The 23,695-nt window shown below is 45.4% G+C and overlaps 1 protein-coding gene across 1 annotated transcript in view; it reads right to left on the bottom strand.

Annotated features, from left to right (window-relative positions):
- The window catches only part of NLRC3 (NLR family CARD domain containing 3), an 820,465-nt gene that overhangs the window by 629,330 nt on the left and 167,440 nt on the right, over positions 1-23,695 (bottom strand). Inside the window, exon 3 of the mRNA XM_085630169.1 lies at positions 17,867-18,127. Within this exon, the coding sequence (XP_085486295.1) occupies positions 17,867-18,127 (261 nt within the window). The remainder of the gene's footprint in view (positions 1-17,866; positions 18,128-23,695) is intronic.

Raw genomic sequence — 23,695 nt, forward strand, 5'->3', positions numbered from 1 at the left:
AGAAGCTAACATTTTTGGTGAGATTTTTATTGAAAAAGAAGAATTAACATTAGATTACATTTTTAAGAATAATTTAACTTGCAGTTTGAAAAAAGAGGAGAAAGCTTTCCTAAATATGGTGGAGGAAAGGAGATTGAGCATGCATGAAAAGGCAGGGAAATACAAAGTGAGTGAGACAATTTGGGACATTGAGATGGGAAAAGAATTGAGAAATGGAGCTAGTCCAACTTTAGCTTTAGATGCACCACAGAAGGGTAAGCTGTGCATTACAAGAAGGAAATCCCAATATGATACATACTTTGTTGGGACTAGTGAGTGTCATGATACATACTTCATTGCAACAGGATGGGGTTTCAGAGTAGGAGAGGATCCAGTTTTCCCAGGAGTGTATTTTGTTTGTGGGAACAAGGCTTATTACAAGTTGCCTGACCATTGGTATGGCACGTGTTATGTGGGCCTGGTCTTTCCAAAGATTTTTCATATAGATAGAATAGAAGATGTAGAACACATTAATTTACTAACACGTTTTAAGAGAGAAACTTGGTCAGAAATAGTGGGTGACATTTTTGTAGCTTTAATTCCAGCAGTGGGAATTTCTTTGAATGCATATGGAATTCGGAAACTGTCAACAGTGGTGGATCGCTTATCGACAAATACCGCTGGAGGGTTTGTTTTGGTGAATACGGAATTGATTGCCGTACGTGCCATGTCTATGCAAAATCGACTTGCCCTTGATATTCTATTAGCCAAGGAGGGTGGGGTCTGTGGAATATTGAAAGTTCAACATTGTTGCACTTACATTCCAGACGAAAGCAAAGACTTGAAGGTCTATATCAAAAATATTACTGATTTGCATGAAGAATTAGTACCACTGGAAGCTGAGAGTATTTGGACTAAAATAGCTAATAAAATAGTTGCTGTTAAGAGTTTTATTGCAAAAATAGGTAGTACTATTATAGGTAAGATATTGTTTCCTTTGACTTGTATAATTGTTGCTTTATTGATACTAAGATTGGTGTGTTTGTGTTGTAAAAACAGGGGAGGGAAAAAGAAATTAATTAAAAGAAATATTGAAAGGAGAAATAAAAGAAAAAGAGATCCACAAGAAATAGAATTAGAAGAATTGAGGGAGAGTGTTTACTTGGAGACAAAGAGGGATGATGAAAGGGAGTCTGGTGTCTAGTGTTGTGAAAAAGAAAAAGACATTTCCAGTTTCTCCTAAAAATTGGGATTTAAATTTTACTAATTTTTTTTTTTGGGTTGTTTATTTGGTGATAATATCACCAAAGGGGGGATTGCTGGAGCAGAGTTTTCTGTTGAAAATCTATTGGGTTTTTTAAAGCTCTGGTTTGTCTATTGTCGAAAGAAATTAAAATTATTAATTCATAATTCATAATTATTTGTTTTGTGTAAATGTTCTAATTAACCAATACGAACTAACAAGAGAAAACTACACGTGGGGACGCGTTCATGTTATTTACTAATAATGTGCATGTTTAATTAAATAAATGTTGCTGAGTGCTGTTTATTTTAAAGCACAAAAACGCTTTTAAATGTCGTGTACTAATGCTTTTCTTGTGTTGCAAAGGCTAGATAATTACATACACATAAGGGTATTAGTGGGGTTAACACTGTTTAATCACTATGCTGTGGTAACGTTGTTTTTGTCTCTTTTAATTAAGATGGTACGTTTTGGCCTAGTTTAAGATGGCTGCCGTTTAAAGCCTACATTCGAGTGCTGAGATTTTGATGAGAAGGCCTTGATGAACATGGTCGAGAGTCATCTGACCACAGTCTTCGCCTGGTTAAAAGTTTTCCGTGAGGACAGCAGCTTTGGGCGGACATCCAAATGTCCTTGGTAGACAAAGGAGCCTCAATGAACATTATGATCACCAAGCTGGTTCTGAGGAAATATGAACATGAAAAAGAAACATTTTCAAGATTTAGTTCCGTCTTCCGTCTTTTTATTTTTGTGGTTTTTTCTGAGCGGAGATTTTTCCAAATGTAGCGATGCTACATCCTTTCCTGCTCGCTCTGCTCAGCGGTTCAGCGGATATCTAAAACATTTTATGTTGCCTTCTTTTGTTAAATTTATTATAAATATTGTTAGCTTAGAGAGGGTTTGGTCATTGCATTTTGGATTCTGAGGCCACTTCTTTCCGAACTTGCGTTGGTGAGGATCGATGCTGTGAGGACGGTGACTTGAGAGACTTCTATCGAGAGACCTGTCCTGATGACTCGTTTATGACATTTAGCTAGAATAGGTAATTATGAGAATAATGATTTTGCTTTTGAATTGATTTTCTTTGAACTAATTTTAGATAAATTACCATTATTTGAAATACTGTGTTGGTGGTTATTTCTTGTCAATTATTGAGTACTCTATTTTGATTATTGTTGATTATTATTGGTTAAATCATGACTCAAGACAGTGTCAATTAGGTCTTATCGACCGTAGTGTAGATGCAGAGTGTTTAGAAGGTTTTTCTTTCCACAGGTTCAGTGCTGATAGAGTAATCTGAGTGTATGTTAGTGAAATGGGCCCAAGCGTATGATGAGTGTATGTGCGTGTATCTGTGAATTTACTCTATCCGTGGAAGTAGGGAGAATTAGTACACCCCAATCTGCACCAATGGGACTTACCCTTTCAAAAACATACCTGATACAATTTGACGAGCGGTTAAACTACAGGATGACACATTAAAACTGCAAAAGGAAAAAGAATTAGCTACAAAAGCAGCGCAAAGGCGTAGAAACAGAAGAGTCTCAGACAGAGAAAATGGATGTCATGGTGGACGCAGACAATCCTAGTAGCAGTAAGCTTGCATTGAGACTAATGCGTGAAGCTGCACCCCTGTATGTTCCCCCGAAGGGTACGGGAACAGATGATGATAAGACTTCCGATGATGCAAAGGGATATTTCATATATAATTGGGTCTACACTCCTTGGAGTAGAGCAGATGTTATGGCCCTTTAGCCTGCCTTGCCTGACCCCCAGAAAAACCATGCCGCCTTCTATGAGGAGGTGGAGGGAGCTATCAGCTCCTGCACTATGACCTTAGCGGATATAGATATGTTCTCTAGGCTTATTTTGCCTCCTGATATTGTGAGAACAATACGTAAAATTAATGACGCTATGGCATTTGGTGACACCTGGGAAAAATTTGAAGAAATAGATGCGGACAGGGCACCTGCCCAGAAGCCCCAACAGGGGATATGAACAAATGTTACTTACCTGTAAACTGTGGTTCTCCAGTATTGGTGTCTTTCATAGATTCACATGCTTGAATATTCCCCGTCGTCGAAGTGGGAGTCCCACAGTATATAAAAAGCAATAAGTGTCATGTATATACATAAACATACATAACCACATAATAGCATATACATATCCAAATAAACTTTATATACATTTCAGAACTAACATATCAAGTGAAAAATACCATAGGATAGTATTGACACATAGGAAAGCATTGAGAAAAAGAATCACTTTACTGACATATCAATGTCGTTTTATAGTCCAAACTCCAGCCAATCAGGCACAAGCACCCTCTAGAACCTTCTCCTCAGAGGCTCAGGTCCTCAGATTTTCGTAGCACTAGAGTAACAACAGAGCCGAAGGAGGAGAAGAGAGCCTCTGAGGGGAGGAGGGTGGGTCGCATGTGAATCTATGAAAGACACCAATACTGGAGAAACACAGTTTACAGGTAAGTAACATTTGTTCTACTCAAGTATTTGGGGTGTCTTTCATAGATTCACATGCTTGAATAGAATAGTGAGCAGTAAGCAGCAGCCTTGGAAAAGGCCGTAATAATATTGCCTGAAATACAATGACAATGCATTTAATACGCAATAAAGAATTCCCAAGGAGGAGGGAAGTAGCAGAGGCTCACCTTATTTAAACAGATTCCGTAGAACTGCTTGTCCCACAGCCGTGTCCGCTTCATTAATCGATTCCAGGCAGTAGTGCTTTGTGAACGTGTGCCTGCTGGACCACGTAGCTGCCCGGCAAATCTGGTGGATGGGTACACCAGCGAACAGGGCAGTGGAAGATGACATGGCTCTTGTTGAATGAGCCCTTACTCCAGAAGAAAGAGGCTTGCCAGCCCTTTGATGGCAAAAGAAGATTGCTGAAGAAACCCAACGGGCAATCGTGGGCTTGGTAACCGACTGTCCTTTACAAGTGCGTCCGTAGGCCACAAACAGCTGATCCGATCTACGAAAGGATTGCGTTCTGTTAATGTAAAATTTCAGACATCTCTTCAAGTCCAGAGAGTGTAAACTCTGCTCCGCCGGGGACTGCGGATGCGGGAAAAAGGTCTTTAAGATTACTGGTTCATTGAGATGGAAATCGGATGGCACTTTAGGCATGAAAGCCGGATTAGTGCGGAGAATAACGCAGTCCGATCTGAATTGAAGAAACGGAGGTTGTACTGTAAAGGCGTGGATGTCACTGACTCTGCGGGAGGAAGTCAGAGCAAGGAGGAGGGCCACTTTCCAAGTTAAGAATTTGAAATCCGCCGAGTGGATTGGCCCAAAGGGCGCCTTCATGAGCTGAGCCAATACGATGTTTAGACGCCACGTGGGTGGAGGTCGCCGAATGGGCTGGAACATTCGGAAGAGGCCCTTGAAAAACTGTTGTATTACCCTAGATGAATAGAGAGAGGACGAGCCATCCTGGCGAAAGCGAGATATTGCCGCTAGAAAGACCTTTAAGGTAGAGTGTGACAGTCTGGACTGTGCTAACTGCAGGAAGAACGGCAGAATGTGTTCAGGGAGCCGTGCACTGGATGAATGTGAGCGGACGCACACCAAAGACAAAATCGCTTCCACTTAAGCTTATAAGTCTTCACTGTGGAGGGCGCCCTTGCCCTAGCTAACACCTCCCTGCAGGCTGGAGGAATGTTCAAATGAGCAAATTCAAGGTGCTCAGGTTCCAGGCTGACAAGCTGAGTGAACTGGGATTCGGATGGCATATCCGTCCTTCGTTCATTGTTAGCAGATCCGGCCTCGGGAGAAGAAGGACGGGTTCGCATTGGGAGGGGAGGAGCAACTCTGAGAACCATGCCTGCCGAGGCCACCGTGGAGCTATGAGGAGTATCTGGCACGGTTGTTGCCGCATCTTCCGCAACACTCGAGGAATCAGAGGGATCGGCGGAAAAGCGTACACAAATATCCTGTACTAATTTATCGAAAGGGCATTTCCGCACGATCCTTTGTGGGGAAACCAGCTTGCGTAGGACTGGCATTTGGAATTCGAAGGGGTTGCAAACAGGTCGATACTCGGGCGACCCCAAAGGCCGAAGACAAAGTCCAGAGTCGGCTGATGTAACTCCCACTCGTGGGTCGATGACGTTGACTGACTGAGTGCATCCGCCAGAGTATTGGAAATGCCAGGCAGATGGACTGCCTGGAGAGTAATCTGATTGGCTATGGCCCAACTCCAAATCCTCTGAGCCAGACGGGAAAGCAGCGGAGATCTTGTCCCGCCCTGCTTGTTCAGGTAGTGCATGCAGGTGGTGTTGTCCGTCTGAATGAGGACCGACTCCCCTTGGAGCTGGAGGCGGAAGGACTTCAACGCCAAGAAAATGGCCATCAGCTCCAATCTGTTGATGTGTCAGAAACGTTGAGCCGCTGTCCACTTGCCCTTGATGGATAAATCTTGAAGATGTCCGCCCCAGCCTTCCATGGATGCGTCCGTGGTAAGAATGAGCTCTGGGGCTGTTGTTAGAAAAGATGTTCCTGCTGCGATGTTGGAAGGACGGGCCCACCAATGCAGCGCGTGAGCCATGCGGGGTGTTATCACGAGCTGGTCGTTGAAGGAACCGGAGACCTGACGCCACTGCTTGTCCAATTCCTCCTGAATGGCACGACTCCTCAGTCTGCAATGTGGGATCAAAGCGATACATGAGGACGCCATCCCCAGAAAAGACTTTAATGTGCGGACTGAAGCTGACTGTTTTGCTGCGATGGAGCTTGCAAGCTGTCGAATTCGTGCTTGACGTTCCGCAGAGGCAAAGGCCATAGCAGTGTTCGTGTCGATGGTCGCACCCAGAAAGGACTTGCACAGAGCTGGTGTAAGCTGAGACTTTTGCAAGTTGATCGACAAGCCTAGAGACTGAAACAGATTGAGGCAGCGCTGAGTATCGAGGGCCGCTTGGTGGGAGGATTGGGATTTGATGAGGCAAACGTCCAAGTACGGGTATATTTGTATACCCGTCAGTCTCAAATGAGCCACCACCGGAGCCAGGATCTTTGTGAAGACCCGTGGAGCTGAACGGAGGCCGAAGGGCAGGACCTTGAATTGGAAATCCCTGTGGCCCACACGAAAACGTAAGTACTTCCTGTGGCATGGAATTATGGGCACATGGAAATAAGCATCCTGAAGGTCGATTGTTGTCATGAAATCGCCCTGAGAGAAAAATTGAAGGATGCCCTTTAGTGTGAGCATGCGGAATGATTGGTCCTTGAGAAATTTGTTGAGCGACCTTAGGTCGAGGATGGGGCGCCACTCCCCCGATTTCTTTAGTATGAGGAAAAATCGGGAATAGAACCCCAATCCTTTTTGTGATTTCGGAACCACTTCGAGGGCCCCTTTTTTGAGCATTATCTGAATCTGATTGAAAAGTTCTCTGAGGTGAGCGGGAGGAGGCCTGGATAGAGCGGTGCGTGGGGGAACCTTCACGAACTCTAGGGTATGGCCCCTTGAAATAATAGTCCAGAACCCAGCGGTCCGAAGTGATTGAGGACCAAGTTGAAAAGAACTGGGAGATTCGTCCTCCAACAGGAGAAAGGGGGAAACTTGAAAGAGGGGTCGTTTGATGTAAGCAGTCATTGTTTTTTGGAAGAATTTCCCTTGTAATTAGACTTTCCTCTAAAAGATTTGCCAGACTGCTGTCTGTAAGATTGTTGTTGTTTTTGAGAGGAATAACGTTGTTGTCCTTGGTTGTAGGAGCGGTACTGGGAAGAGGAGCCACAAAAGGAAGAGGAGGTGCCGTGGCCGCGCGCACCCTGAAATGGCTGCTTCCGGAACTGGAGAGTGCCGAGGGAGCGAGCCGTCTCCGTATCCTTCTTGATGGTTTGCAAAGCGTCCTCCACATGCTGGCCGAATAAAGATTCTCCGTCATACGGCATGTCCAGTATCTTGGCCTGTACCTCCTGACGGAACGAGGTGGAACGAAGCCAACCCTGTCGTCTTAACACAGCCGCTCCAGCCAATTGACGAAAACCCGTGGAGGCAATGTCAACGGAGCAGTCGATGATTTCGGAGGATGCCCTCTCACCCTCTTGCAGGATCTTTAGAGCTTCCGCTCTAGAATCTTCCGGGATAAGCTTAACCAAAGCCGCCATGTCCGACCACATTTGTCGATCGTAACGACCGAGGATGGCCAAAGAGTTTGCTGCCCGGACTGTTGTTGAAGCCATAGTTGAGAACTTCTTGCCAATGGCATCCAGGCGGCGGCCGTCACGGTCCGGAGGTGACGAGAGTGGAGACGATGGATTTTTGGAGCGACGTTGCACCGCCTGGGTGATCACCAAGTCTGGCTTAGGCAGGGACACTAAGCAAGCAGGGGAATAGTCCGGGGCCTTGTACTTTTTCTCCAGTCGCGGGAGGACAGCCGGGTTGGAGTTAGGCGTTTTCATCAGTTTAATGCCCTCGTTCCAGATAAAGTCAATAATAGGCACGGCTCGTACCTGCTTCTGCGGCTGTGACTTGAAGTCGTACAGAAAGCAGTCCTCCTCCCTAACCATCATGGGAAGATGAAAGCGTTGAGCTGCCCTGTCCATCAGTTGATGGAATCCTGATATGTCGACAGGTGGTGAATTAATTGGCGATGTTGGAGGGGATGCTGGCGAATTGACCTGATAGTCATCCCAGTCCGCCATAGAGTCGTCATCAGGAAGCTCTCCCTCCTCAGTATCCAGATTGTCCCCCACTTCCTCTGTTGCAGGAGGAACCAATGCAGGTGTGGATGGTGTCGGCATTGTTGGCATCACAGGGGTAGACGGAACAGCCAACGGCATCTCACGTGGAGAGCTATGAGACGAAACTGGAAACCGCTGATTATAATCTTCCAACATGAATTGAAGGTTGGAAATGAGCGACAACGGAAGCTGCGCCATGGGAATTTGTGCAGGGGGATGTTGCTCCTGCTCCTGACAGTAATAGTCTTGCGCATAATCATCCTCTTCGAAATCTTGGCATTTTATGTGAAGCTCAGAAGGACTACGAGCATCTCGAAAAGAGGACTGAACATCGTCATCAGAGTCCGAAACCTACTCAGCACCCATGGGGAATAGCTGATGAGATGGCCGAGTGACTGGTGGCAGCATAATAGAGTCCAGCGCAGCCTGGCGCCGCTGCAACAAGGAGGTGTCCACCGATACTAGCGCTGATGTAGAAATTGGCACCAAAGGCATTGTTGTAAAATTTGACACCTTCGTCGTCGAGATTATCGTCGACGAAGTCCCCGTCGATGAAGTCGTCGTCGAGAAAGCCACCGTCGACGAGAAAGCTGCCGTCGACGACGACGAGGCTGCCGTCGATGCTGTCGACGAGGGTGCCGACGACGAAGCCCGTGTCGACGAGACTGCCGTCGACGACGAGCCCGCCGATGACTTCTTCTTCTTTTTGATTATCGTTGACGAAGCCTTAGACGTCGACGGAAGTGCCAACTTCCTATTCAACGACGAAGAAGATAGCGGAATCGTCGACGAAATGGTCTTCAGGGAAACACACACCACTGTCGACGGTGAAGACGTCGACGAAGTCGTCGTCGACGATGAAGGAAATATGCTCGACACCGTCGTCACCGTCGTCGACGAGGTTGATGAAGTGGCAGATCTCGTCGACGGAGGGGCCGTCGACGGGCCCGTCAACGGTTTAGCGCGTTTTTGACTGGAAACATGCGCTGACGGAGTCAGAGACGCCTGAGAGCTAAGTCTCGGGGGCGCTGGCGTGGTAACAGAGACTTGGCCTGTAGACACTTCCTCCAGATGAAGTCTCTTCTTTTTCAGAAAAGGAGACGGTAAGTCCTGAACACTACCATGCTTAGAGGAGACTCCTGTTCGAATAGAGGCTACACTCTCCACCTCAGAAAGGGGGTTATCTGTATCCTTTAATTTTTTAAGCATTAATAAAAGGCGACCCTCCCTGTCCTTCAAAGTCTTTTGTGAGAAGGTTCTACAGATTTTACAGTTGGCCACCTTATGGTCAGGGTAAAGACAATAAATACATTTGTCATGAGGGTCCTCAGAAAAGAGCCTTAACTTCCCACAAGATGAACAGGGACGGTAAAGAGACTTCTTAGAACATGATGAGAAAACTCAAACCAGAGCAAAGAACTGAGCAGAGCTCAGGGAGACTCCCTTCACACGACGTGCGGTAGAAAATCTGAGGACCTGAGCCTCTGAGGAGAAGGTTCTAGAGGGTGCTTGCGCCTGAGATTGGCTGGAGTTTGGACTATAAAACGACATTGATATGTCAGTAAAGTGATTCTTTTTCTCAATGCATTCCTATGTGTCAATACTATCCTATGGTATTTTTCACTTGATATGTTAGTTCTGAAATGTATATAAAGTTTATTTGGATATGTATATGCTATTATGTGGTTATGTATGTTTATGTATATACATGACACTTATTGCTTTTTATATACTGTGGGACTCCCACTTCGACGACGGGGAATATTCAAGCATGTGAATCTATGAAAGACACCCCAAATACTGGAGAATAGATCTTCCTAAAGCTATTGTGACTAAATTAAAAACTCTCATACCTCCCAAGAAAATAGATTGGACTACGTTAGCGTCCTGTAAACAGAAAAAGGATGAGTCAGTTTCTGACTTTTCAAGATTTGAGGAGATATTTCATGACTTTAATGGCCAGTCGATGGCTGACAAGACAGGTAAACACATGTTTGTTGACGAATTTGTTGCTAATATGTTACCTGAAATATCTAGTCGCCTCAAGGTCAGTGAAAGTTCTTGGACCACGTCCTCCCCAGTTTCCCTTATGAGAATGGCACAATATTATGAGCAACAGGAACAGGAAGCGAAGGGAAGGGAGGATAAAAAGGTTAAAGATTTAAAAACAAAGGTTATGATGGCTCAGGCGCATGGTCCACCATTTAGGAGAGGTGGAGGAGGTGGACGTGCAATGCATACACCCGGAGCACTCCCTCTCCTTCGGGCAAATTTGTCTTCTGCTCAGTGTGCCTATTGTAAAGAGACTGGGCACTGGCGTACTAAGTGCCCCCTTTAGCAAGGCCAACAATACCAGCATGGAAGGGGAAGTATGAGAGGGCGTCCAGGGAAATTAGGAAGCAGGGGTGGTGCAAGTGCTCCCCCCGGTTTGAGGCAGTTGAATAGGGACCGAACTACCCTAATACCATTGACAATCGACACCAGTACCAAATGACTGATTATCCTGCTTATAGGCCTACAGATTCCAATTATGCATAGGGATGCCCAGGACGGGGTGTGGGACCGGGTGAGGTGCCAGTACATCAAATGGGTCCCTATGTTGACGCAAATGTCTTGGGATCTACTGATTGATTTCTGGTTGATAAAGGGGCTACCCGTAGTGCCCTGTCTAAAAGACTGGTTCCTAGGGCTCCCTTGTCTGGCACATTGATAACATCAATAGGGTTCGACGGAACACCTACACCTAGCCCACTATCACACCCACTTGAATTCGGACTAGATAAATTCACTGCAACATGTCCGTTTTTACTCTCCCCTAACACTCCAGATAACATTGTAGGTATCGACATGCTAAAATATTTTCGTGCTACAATACGCTGTTTTCCAGCAGGTGTACATGTTATCCTTAATGACAACTATCCAAACATTGATAGATCTTGCCTTATCAATGAGAACGTCGCTCTCTGGCATCCCTACCTTGCACTCTGTGGGCTACATCAGACACTGATGGGGGTCAAATTGTTATTCCACCTGTACAAATTCAAGTGAGGGAGGGTGCCTCATTGCCTCGTTTGCCCCAATATAAGATATCCCGAGAGGGCGAAGAAGCACTAGCAGGTATTGTTCAAGATTTGATTAAAGTAGGTGTAGTGGAAGAGGTTCTCTATAATACCTGCAATAGCCCTATCCTTCCTTTTTTGAAAAAGGACACTGATACTAAGATTTACAGGTTCATTATTGATTTGCATGAGGTCCATAAAATAGTGGTACCCCAATATCCGGTAATTTCTGACATAACAACCCTCCTCACTATGGTTCCTCACACTGCCACCACATTCTCCGTGATTTATTTGCGTTCTTCTCAATACCTATTCACCTGGACAGCCATTATCTATTAGGATACACACTGATAAACAGATCATTCAGGTTCTGTAGAGCTCCACAGGGCTATACAGAAAGTCCCAGTATTTACAGTCAAGCATTAAAGAGACAACTTGATTCCTTTCCTGTACCAAAAGGGGTGGTTCTAATTCAGTATGTGGATGACATGTTGCTTACTGCAGATACTACGGAACTATGTGAAGAAGTTACATTGTTACTATTATCATTTCTTGCTTCACATAATCACAAAGAAAGAAATTGCAATACTGTAGACAGCAGGTTACCTATTTAGGTCACCTCCTGTCTAAGGAGGGACGTGCGCTCACACCAGATCGCATTCGGACCATTCTAGACACTCCTGTACCTCGTACTCAAAAAGATGTCTGTGCATTGATTGGCCTTACTTCCTTTTGTAGGCAGTGGATCCCCTGTTTTCCGCACATTATCAAACCTCTGTTAGCCCTTTTGACCAAAGACACCCCGATGCCCCTCCCATGGACTGATGAGTGCCAGAGAGCCTTCCAACAGTTACGTCAAGCCCTTTGCTCTGCACCAGTATTAGGTACCCCAGATTACAATAAATCTTTCACACTCTATGTACATGAAAGAGAAGGTTGTGCCCTCTCGGTCTTAGCTCAGATGCACCGTGATAAACAACGCCCGTGTGCATATTTTTCAGCTGTCCTCGACCCAGTCTCTCGCGCGCTGCCTGGATGTTTCTAAGCAGTGGCAGCAACAGCTGTATCCATACACCAGAGTGAAGGAATAGTACTATCACACAAATTACTTGTGTTAGTGCCCCATTCAGTCGATGCGTTGTTGAACCAAACAAAGACGCAGCATTTGACTAGTGCTCGCTTGACAGGATATGAATTGACACTTTTGGCCCCCCATATCACGCTAAAAAATGCTTGACACTAAATCCTGCCACATTACTGCCATTTCCATCCACTTAGCCTCAGTCACAACAGTCACATGATTGTATATTTCTCACTGAAGAACAAACAAAAGGTTGTGTTGACCTGCAAGAGACTCCCTTATCCATTACAGACGGGGAGTTATGGGTTGATGGGTCATGTTTGAAATTGCCCGATGGCACTACATCTGCTGCCTATGCTATTACGACACTCCAGACAATAGTTGACACAGCTCACATCCCACAGAAATCAGCTCAAGCAGCCGAACTGATTGCCTTAACAAGAGCATGTGAGCTTAGTACAGACCTGATTGTCAATGTCTACACCGATAGTCAGTATGCGTTCGGAGTAGTGCACAATTTTGGCCGCCTGTGGAAAGACACGGTTTTCTCACTTCACATGGAACACAGATAGGGCATGGAGAACTAGTGCACAATCTTCTTACTGCCTTAACCTATCCTAAGAAAATAGCTATTGTCAAGTGTAGCGCACACAAGAAGGTGACAGACAAAATTAGAAAAGGTAATGCCTTTGCGGATCACACAGCCCGTGAGACCGCAACGCAGCTAAGCACCACGTCTATGTATGTGGTTAAGTCGCAAGCTGAACGTTGGCATGATGCTAGACAGTAAGTGCTGGATATGCAACAATCTGCCTCCTTCGATGAATTAGAACAATGGTCTAAGGAGGAAGCACTGGACGATGAGGGCTGTTGGAGGAACAAAGATATGACTAAATGGAAGTTGTCCACTGCATACCTATACCCTCTGATTCATATGGCACATTATCCAGCCCATGTTAGTGCATCTTCAGTAGCAAAGCAGCTTATGCAAGTCTGGGACCATCCTGACATTGCTACTACTGCTAAAAAGATAATCGAGTCTTGCCTGGTTTGGCACCAGGACAATCCTGGGAAGGGAACGCAAACTCCAACAGGGGGGTTTGCAACACCATCTGCACCCTTTGAGGTCCTTCAGATGGACTATATCTAGTTTGAGCACTGCAATAACCTTAAATATGTCTTAGTAATAGTTTGCGCCTTCAGCAAATGGGTGGAGACATATGCTACGAAAGACAATACAGCCCTCACAACTGCGAAAATACTCCTGAAGGAATTCTTCCCTCAATTCGGTGCTTGTCGAGTTTTATGGAGTGATAATGGGCCTCATTTCATTGGACAGGTTGTAGAGTATGTTATGAAAGGGCTTGGGGCCAAGCAGAAGTCCCATGCTGCTTTTCACCCACAGTCAGCAGGCTTGGTGGAACGTTATAACTCTACATTGAAACAGGAATTGGGCAAAAAAAGAGGCTTCCATTTCTTTGAAATGGCCTGATGCATTGCCCTTAGCACTGCTTTCCATCAGATCAATACCTCATACACGCTCTGGGCTTACCCCTTATGAGGTCGTGTTTGGCAGGCCCATGAATATCTGGGGGGTTCCTAAGCCTCGCCCTATATACGATGTGCCTCACACATTAATGAGTGATTATCTGTCTCAGTTGACACACAAGCAAAGGGGACCGTCTTGGAGATGGAAGAATATAGTAGAGGAGATGCAGCAACAAAATATGTGTATCCAAACTCTAGATCGGCTAAAGGAAATGGGCCACCTGTTATCTCTGTCGTTCTGACTACTGGCCCCCTCTGTGTACAGAGTACTGGCAATGTGGTAATGGGCCACAGTAACTGTACTACAGTGTTGCAAATGTCTATGAGGGGCCGAAGCAGCTTCCTCGCATCACGTCAAACTTATTTCGTTTGTGGAGCTAAGGCATACTACTTCCAGCCTTCAGGCTGGTCTCGTACCTGTTACAGAGCCTTCCTTTTACCACCTGTGTTTCTAGCTCCCCCAACATACTACCAAAATTTACAATTGTTCAATCACCACGTAGGTAGTAGGGGAAAACGTGCCATCGATGTCTCTGCAGTCGATCAGACAGAGACCACATGGGAACAATATACAGACTTTAATAAAGGATTTTTCTTCTTCATTGGCTCAGTACATAACAGCAAGCTGGTCTGTCGCCTCACTCGTACAATGGAGGCAGTGATTAATCAGACAACTACAGGCTTAGGAAAAATGAAGGAAGAACAAGCATCAATCTGCATGGTCACTTTACAGAATAGACTTGTTTTAGATGTTGTTCTAGCTGACCGAGGTAGAGCATGCCCTGTCATCGGATCCAGCTGCTGTGTTTTCATACCAGACAATTCACCATCTGTCTATGCGGCCATCTCCAAACTACACAAGATAGCCACCGAAATACATCAAGACACAGGAACATGGACTTGGACTGAGTGGTTTTGGAACTTACTTTCAGTTTGGGGTTTGACAGTATTATTATTCCTGTTCAAATTAATAGCTATTATCTTCTCTTGCTGTTTGTGTATTCATTGTGGACCAATGCTCTGTTCACTCTGTACTTCTGCCTGTATTGCCTGCATACCGTCGAAAGCGAATGTCCAAAATGTAAATGCCAGTTTAGCAGTGAAACAAGAAATACATAGACTAATGGTAATAGATGTAGAGGATGTATGCTATGCCCCTTAGAAGGGACAAAAACTGTCTTAGCTTATGCTAAAAGGGTCGTCTGTGGAAAAGTGTAAATTCTGTTAGCATAAGCGGCAGTCATTTTGAATGTTGCGTCCATTTAGTTTCTGTCGTATTCATTTCACTCTCTGCTGTTCGCCTTTTCACCCAGCCTGTGTCCTTAACTTTAGCTGACCTCTCTGACATGGTCAATTTGATGTACATGCTGTGGGGCTGCAGCTGCCAGTGCACCTGGTCTCCGATGTTATAAAATGATTGCTTATTGCCGCCATAAACATTCATTACTCCCCCTCTTCAGTTCTGACCACCTGGTCACCCATCTGCTCTTGTTTGCCTATAGCTATTTCGTGCTTAAACTTGTTTCTTTCAGTTTTCCTTCCCATGCAATTACACTGCAACAAACAGTATATAAGGGTGATGGTTTTGTATTCAAGGTACTTCCTCCCACAACACTTGAGGGTGTTGTTCGGACGCGGTCCCGCTCATGAGTGTTTAATAAACTTGATCTGTTTTACTTCACTCCAGTGCTGATCTCTCTTTTGTTAGTTTTCGGACCTGTGGGCGCGAGGGTGACCCTGCACCAGTGTGCCCTCACGGGGGTACATTTCCACAAGAATACAAGGAGAGTTAGCCTGAAACTGCTTTGCTCCCTGGGTGAGGCAAACTATACATGGACAACCTAAACAAATAAAGCCAGCAAATAGAAAGCAATAAAATGTGAGTTGCAAACCACAAAGCCAATGGTAAGCAGTGGATGGAATGCATTCCCAGGGTAGCTTTCTGAATATCCCCAAGACGTCTTTAGCAAACCAAACAGCTGCACTGTCTGGTAGGCTTCAACCTAAAAAAGCAATTGCCCTGAGTCTTGTGCACTGTCTTTTTGTCCTGCCAGACCCGGGAAGGGAAAATAGGACTGTCTTTAAAAGGGCCAACCATGTGATGGTTGAAATGCAGTGACCCTGTAGCGCACGGGCTGCCACCTTTGATTGACTAAAAGCACTAGCTGCAGTCAATTAGCAATTCCACAAACATTAAATGCAGCAGGGGAAAGGCAAGCTTGGCAGGTCATGAGAAATGCCAATTTACATCTGTTCTCTAATCCCCTCCAAGGTTTAGATAATTCCCTCGAAGGATTGTTCTAACTTCCGACTCTCTTAGCATCATGGTCCAATTTATGATCACTTTACTAAAGATGCCAACTAAAAACAAGCATTGACAAAGCCAATAGGTCCCGCCTATTCCATGTTGTACACCAGTGTATCTGCTGTTCAGCATGGCTAAAAGTTAGTGGCATGGGGGGGAATGGGAAGAGTGGGGTAGATTGGAGTCAGGTAGACTGGAGTAAAATGAAAAGGGTAGATTGGAGTAGAGTGAAGTGGGGTAGAGAGGAGCGGGGTAGATAGGGGAAGAGTAGAGTGGGGTAGAATGGAGTTGGGTAGATTGGGGTGGAATGGGGGGACTGTAGTTGGGTAGATTGGGGTAGACTGGAGTCAAGTAAATTGGGGTAGATTAGAGCAGAGTGAAGTGGGGTAGATTGAAGTTGATTGGGTAGCTTAGAGTGGTGTGGGTCAATTGGGGTAGTTTGCCATGGAGGAATGAGGGTGATTGCCGTGGTATATTGCAGTGGGGTAGATTGACTTGGGGTCAATTGGGTTAGACTGGAGTGGAATGGGGTAGACTGCAGTAGAGTGGGGTGTGGTAGATTTGATTAGGGTCGGTAGATTGGGGTAGAGTGAAGTGGGGTAGAGTGGGGAAGAGTGAGGGGGTAGATTGGAGTGTGTTGGGGTAGACTGAAGTGGGTTAGATTGTAGTGTAGTGGGGTAGACTGAAGTGTAGTGGGTAGATTAGGGCAGGGTGTGGTGGATTGGAGTGGGGTAGATTTGAGTAGAGTGTAGTGGGGTAGAGTGGGGTAGATTAGGTGGAGTGGGGTAGATTGGGTGGTTTATAGTAGGGTAGACTGGAATGGAGTAGAATGGAGTAGGGTGGAGAGGGGGAGATTAGACTTGGGTTGGATAGACTGGGGTAGATTGGCTTGGGATAGATTAGAGTGAGGTAGTTTGGAGCAGGGTAGATAGGATTGGAAGGGGGTAGATTGGAGGGGAGTGGGGTAGATTGGAGTGAGGTGGTGTGGGATAGATTGGGTAAGGGTAGCTTGGGATGGGGTAGATTGGAGTGGGGTGGAATTGTGTATAGAGGAGTGGAGTAGATTGGGGTGGAGTAGATTGAGTGGAGTAGATTGGGGTGGGGTAGATTGGGGTGTGGTGGATTGGGGTGGTTGGAATGGGTTAGATTGGAGTAGGGTAGATTTGAGTGGAGTGTGGTAGATTGGAGAGGTATGAAGTGGGGTAGAGTGGGTGGATTAGAGTGGGGTAGACTGGATTGGAGTATGGTAGACTATGGTAGATTGGAGTGGGGTAAGTGATGAGGAGCGGCATACAATGGAGTGGCATAGAGTGGAGGAGCGTAGGTTGGAGTGGTGTAGAGTAGAGTGCGGAATTGTGTCATGGAGTGAGTTGTGTGGAGTGGGCAGATTTAAGTGGTGTATCGTAGAGTGTTTTGGAGTGGAGGGGCTTAGAGTGGAGTGCCATGTAGTAGAGTGGAGGGGCATAGACTGGAAGGGCATAGCGTGGAGTCGGGTGTTGTAGCATGGAGTGCTGTGGAGTGGTGTAGTGTGGAGTATGCATCGTGTGGTAGCACAATGTCATTACAGACAACACATTTTTAATTGAAATTACCATTACATTTACACATACAGACAGTTTTAATTCGCGTAAAACAATAATGTGTGGAAATGTCATCACCTAATGTACTGATCATATTCAAATATTTGCTTACACCACAATTCAGAATTTAAAAAATGTGCTTCATTTGTACTTTGCTAATAATTATATATTCTGAAATATCAGCACAGTTTATTTTCTTGTGTGCTAGAAAAAGTACCATCCAACAACCCTTCTCCTTGCACATTGCTACTCAGCAGGATTGTCACAAATTCTCTCACGTTGAAGTCAGAGAAAGAAATGTAAACACAAAAGACGGGCCAGGTAGTAAATCAAGAGACTGCCAGCAGTCATGTACTTCCCGTTTACTCACCATAGACAGTAATCTCCAGATAGAGCTGGAAGTTGGTCGTCTCGATAAATGTCTGTAAGGCCTGAGAAGCATGGCCCCCCTTGCTAGCCAGTACATCGATGACTGCCTTCACCTGATCTGCCAGTGAGCTGACCTTGTTCACCTGCCCAGCCTCCTCATCGCTGAGGAGGTCCAACTTCTTCATGTAGCTGATGATGTCCTCCAGGAAGTCGGGGGAGACAGACCTCACTAGCTGCTTCCGGAAACAATTGATCCAAATGGCTGAAATGAAAAGGAGAATATCAGAGAAAGTCGGGCAAAAGGACAATACACAGAACAAAAGAAGGAAGTAACTAAAGCCAGAGGGATAAAATAGTCAAAGTAGTCATACAAAAGAAATAAAATGATTAAATACGAAACAGGAATGAATTCAAACAAAAACAACTATTTATATAGTAGAATGTTTTCAGTGTTATTTTAGTGGCAGCCAACACATGAAAAGTTTTTCTCCTTCTCAAAGCTTGCAGGCCCAAAATTACAAGCATTGAGAGTAAAATAAAAGACTATGTACTAAAGTGACTTTTTGAATTGCAAATGTAGTTGTGAATCTCAATGTTAACACACACAAAATACTAGTGGCAGTTTGGATGTATCCTTCTGCTCCCACTACACTACTTGCACTGAACTGCATGAGGGACTCCTTTACAACTAAAGCCCTCTCTAGCCGCACCTGCTGGCGTCCTCCCAAGTATTGCTCTGTTGCCTCCCAGCCCTCCCTCCTTCCAATGTGTGCTTCTAATTCCCCAAATCACTCTTATCTTTTTCCCTCACCGCCCTCTGTACCCCAAGCACTCACTGTTCCTCCTCCATGTGCTCCCCTGCCCACTCTACCTTTCCGGGTGCTTCTTATAAGTACTGCCGCGATCAGGATTTTTTTTTCTTTCATGGCAATGAAATGGGGGCTATAGTGAAGGCTCCATTGCTTTCAAAATCATCCTCTTTTTGTTTGTTCAAGAGAAGGTCATATGAAAAGGCAGCCTTCATTCTAGTGGCTTCTTCTGTCATGGATACTAAAGAAGGACTGTACACACCCAGCATATTAATGCATGCTGGTCAATGATACAATTGGCACTATTTGATTAGGTGCCGAAGCGTAGTCCTAAGGTTAGGCACATGTCCACCAGGATATTGGAGTGATTTATGCAATGGAGGCACCGACCTATGCCGTTAATTATTAGCCCTACTAGCATGCAGTAGCTTTGCCCAGACGATATCCTCACTTTCTTTTCCGTCCAGATTAATATTCTACATTTCAATCTTTGTTCCTGGAAGTGTTTACTTAATACCCGATTTTTAGAGCCTTTCCGCAGACATCTCCATTCCCTATTTACTTCTTTTTTAAGTAACTGCCCTGCTCTTGTTTGAGCTTTGATGAATTTTGTGGCTGGTACTTGGCCTCTGTTATTGGTATGGATTTATTTGTTGCGCATCTTTAAGAGGCAAAGTAAAGGAGGAACTGAAACGTTAGAAAGAGAACTTACTTTAAAAGAGAGACAAATTAAGGAACTTCTGGATAACAAGGTTGAGGCTCAGAAGCAAGTTTTTTTGGACATCTGTCCATAAAACATCCTTAAAAAAAGCACACTTAACAATAAAAACATTTAAAATGACCCCCCTCCTGGCTACTCTACCCCCCTCCACTTCATATTTAAAGTTCTGTTTAACAGATTGTAAAAACCGAGCAATTCCAACTGCCACATCACGATACCGCATTTCGGACAATAGCTCCACAGCTTTACTCCTATGGAGAGCATCATATTTAAAAAACAGAGGTCTTAAAAACTTGATTCGATTTACATAATAAAAGACGCAGTCCATAAAAGTATGCGTAAGAGTACATTTAACTTTCAAGGGGCAGGGGCAGAGACCACGATTATTCAGCACCCTAATCCTGTGTGGGCGGGACGAGTAGATTGGATTGCATCCCACCCTAGCCCTTAATATTTCATTTCTCAATCATGGATCTGGATAACAAGAAATGTACCAGGGATGTCCCACGGGTATGGAAGTGTAGCGAGGAAAGGGAGGTATATTATGGCAAACACCCATTGTTAAATGACCCAGTAGAGGATCATCAAGTTTGGAGACTGAATTCCAGAGGGCAAGATTGGCAGCAACTAGTAAGTGTTAAACAGTGATCATCCTGTATGATAATCCCTTGACAAAAGGATCTGAATAAAGCTCACCAGGAAGGTAGGAGAGGAAACAAGTTAACCCATACACAGTGCTGCGCACCAGAAAGACAAACTGCCCAGGCATACCTATAGGCATGTCTGGTTCATACAGGCAGGGCCTCAACAGCTCACCGGAGTAACCATGAGAGCTCCTTCATGTTGTTTTGGAAGAGACGAAAATCTATCACCACTTTCAAAAGATGAGTGCACCATGCCTTGGAAGGCCAGTTCAGTGTGATCTGGATGGCCTTACAGGCAAATCAGTTTGGGAAGAGTATTGCCCTCAGAAGAAGGGAGAAAGGAGAGAAAGCATAAGGCTGAAGGCCATTACAGTCCCAGAGAAAGGTATCAAAAGTCTAGATCTCAGGATCGAGATGCCAGCTCATGAATTTTGGAAGCTGGTGATTCAAACAACACATAAAAGTGTCCAAGTCGAAGGAATTACAAAGCTTGGATATGGCCTCATTGATAACAACAAGATTCTAACAATGCTACTTACACCTTTTGTAAGGTATCACCTTTTTTGGTACATATTGCATCCATGCATTGTACCCTGGCCCTTTATATAGGATCCTGCTGCCGTCAAATTGGAAAGACCTGGGAGGTACTCTGCAACAATTACCAGTTTGCTGTGCAGGCAATGCTCCAAGAGGTTTTTGGAAAGGTACTCAAGATACATCAATCTGGCACCCACAAACTAGTTGACATACTCCAATGAGGACAAGCTGTCCATCCTTGAGAGGACATTGCAGAGCATCTTTTGCTTTACTAGACTCTGGCAGCCAAAGTGCCTGTAAGTAGCCCCAACACGTTTTTATGGAGGATTCATTCAGACTAAGACCACAAGCCCAAGGAATTAAGCTAATCAAGTTGGTGCTTCTGCAGGGCCAGCAGGCATCAGACATGATAAAGTCCAGAGCAGACCACAAGATGCCTGTGCAATTCCTGGTAGCACAACCATCGACAAAGCTCGGAGAAAAATGAATTATTCAAGGAGATATGGTCTCATTGGAGTACTCAATAAAAAAGCGTAGACGCGGGAATGGACAGAAGTCATCAAGAGGTCAACAAGTTGATCTAAACTCCTAAGATAAAGGGAATTGAAAGAAGAGGGTGGCTTCAGCTCTGATGTAATCAAAGTGACCTTCCTTGGATATTTCAGGGTGCAAAGGGAGGTGTGCTCTATGAACCCCTGTAAATCTGTTGCCTCAGAGGGATCACAAGTTGATGATGACACCTGTATCTTGAAGAAAAGAAACTGTCTCGTTCAGATGTTGTAACGGGGTAATAGGGCAAGGGTGCATCTGAAGCAGGCCATCCCAGCCAATAATAATGGATTGATACTACATGTCAGCTTCCACAGCTCAGAAAACCTTGGGATGGAGAAAAGGCCAAAGATAAGGCAGGATAGCTACCATATCTGGCCTGTGCACTGGACATTTGGAAAGGATTTGTGATCTTTGGAAGTGAAAATAAAAAACTATGCATCTTTCAGATTCAGCCTGATCAGCCTTTCGCCCAGAAGAAGTGTAGATATGCAATCCAGTGATGCGAACATGAATATTTATAAAAGTCCTAATGCCCTTTTTCCTTCCTTACGAAAAATAGGGAAATTATAAAATCTCCATGTGAAGGATGTGAAACACAGTTGTCTTTCCTGACCATCTCAGAAACTTCCCGGTCTACTAGGGAGCTCTCCTCAAGGGAAGAAAACAATAAGGCAGAGACAGCTGAATTGGCGAGAATCAACCGATACGTCTAGCAATAGTTTTGGGAACCCATAGATCTGAAGTGATACACTGCCACGGTGAAGAAAAACAACAATGAGTCCCTGATTTCAAGGACAGGAGTGGGAGGAAGTTTAGGAAGTCTTTCCTTGAGAGGTTGATGGAGGAGGGGCTGGCTGCCTCCAGCATTGGTGGATGATCCCCTGAAATCTCGGCCGCTATCGGGGGAAGAATACCAGCACTGCATGGGAGTTAAAGGAGTAGTTCTCACACCAACAGAATGAGTGGTGAAGGAATGGGCTCCCTGAGAGCCAGATAAGTATCCCTATTCATCGCCTGCCAGGGCAAAAACATGAGGATTGTGGAATGCATGCTGCACAGAGGGTTGAAAAGTGTTCAAGGTGGTAAAACTGAAAACGTATTTACATAGCAACTTTATTAACTTGTCTCTAAATGAAAGGCAAAAAGTGCTCTCATTAAAGACCTCTGAAGACAGGTCTGAAATGTTGGAGTTCATGAGTATAATAATGGCCTTCCTGTGCTTAGAGAAGATGATAGAATGGACATCAACAGGGGCAACCAGGGCAATCAACGCCTCTGTGGAGTTTGTGTCAAATGTCGTCCAGTGTGCAGCAAGAAGGTCAGAGGATGGGAGCGGATTTCCAAAGCAGCACCCACCTTCCTGGAAATGGAATGGTGAGAGCACCCTGAGCTTCGGGTTAATCAATCTAACTTCACCAGTGGAAAGGCAAACTAGTGATGGGTGAACTCAGTGGCAAGTGTAGATGAGATCTAACTGTGAGTTAGGGTGTTTTTAACTCCAGTAGATTGAACATAGGCTCACCCTGGAGCTCTACGGTGGTAGGTTTGGGATGGAGGCAGGAGTCTGGCTGAGGCTTGGACAGAAGAGAGAGAAATTAGGCAGAAGTCAGAATAACAGGGGCAAGGTTTCTATTGTCACTGGCGCTTGTAAGTGGACTCTCTGATAAGAAATCATCCACCTCATCATCCTCCAAAATAAAGGTCTTGAAAGGAGAGTCTCTTTTTCAACCTTTGAGAGAATGCTGCACCTGGCCTTTTGGTGAAAATCTGTTTCACATAGTGGCACCACCTTTCACTGCAAGCAACCATGCCAGTTTTGCTGAAAATGGCAGCTGGACAAAAAGACTCCTGAGAGTTAAATGTAGCAGGGCATATGTGGATGAGCAATACCAGGCGCGGTGCGTCCATTGGGGCGTTGGGGCGTAGCCCCACTAAGCCACATCACTAATTAAATAAATGTAATTGGCAATGCCTCAAACCACTCGCTAAATATTATACGCGCCGCTAGTACCGGGACACGCCCGACTCAATCCGGACTGCGCTGAAGCCAGGGGGTGGGGCTGGGCTGCGGTGACAGACTCAGCTGCTGCAGTAGTGCGCATGTGCATTTTTGGGCTGGTCATTTTTATGACCAGCCCGAACATGCGCGCACACTACCTTCCCATTAAAAGGGACCCAAGGGTGTTGCTTCATACAGCAGCCAGGGAAGCAGCCCCCGGGTCTCATAATGGGCGGAGAGTAACTGTGCCATTAGCCAATCATGGTGCTGCATGCAGCGCCAGGATTGGCTGACACACTGTGCAGAAGGGCAGACAATCCTTTATTGGGTGCCGTGCGTGGGTGGTGGCACTGCCGCAGCCGCACTTTGTATGGCCAATCACTGTGGCTTCATGTGAAGCCATGCAGTAGTGATTGGCCATTTCGGGACGCTGGCTGTCGTCGTGACGTCGCAGGCTCGCAGCGCAGCAGGCCGACTCCCTCGCGTCACCGCACACACTAGACCTCGTGCTGGTGTACTGCAGTGCTAACTGGACTGCTGGTGGCTCGCCTGCTGCTCGTGTCGTCAT

This window comes from Triturus cristatus, chromosome 10 (genome assembly GCF_964204655.1).
Source record: "Triturus cristatus chromosome 10, aTriCri1.1, whole genome shotgun sequence".
NCBI lineage: Eukaryota > Metazoa > Chordata > Amphibia > Caudata > Salamandridae > Triturus > Triturus cristatus.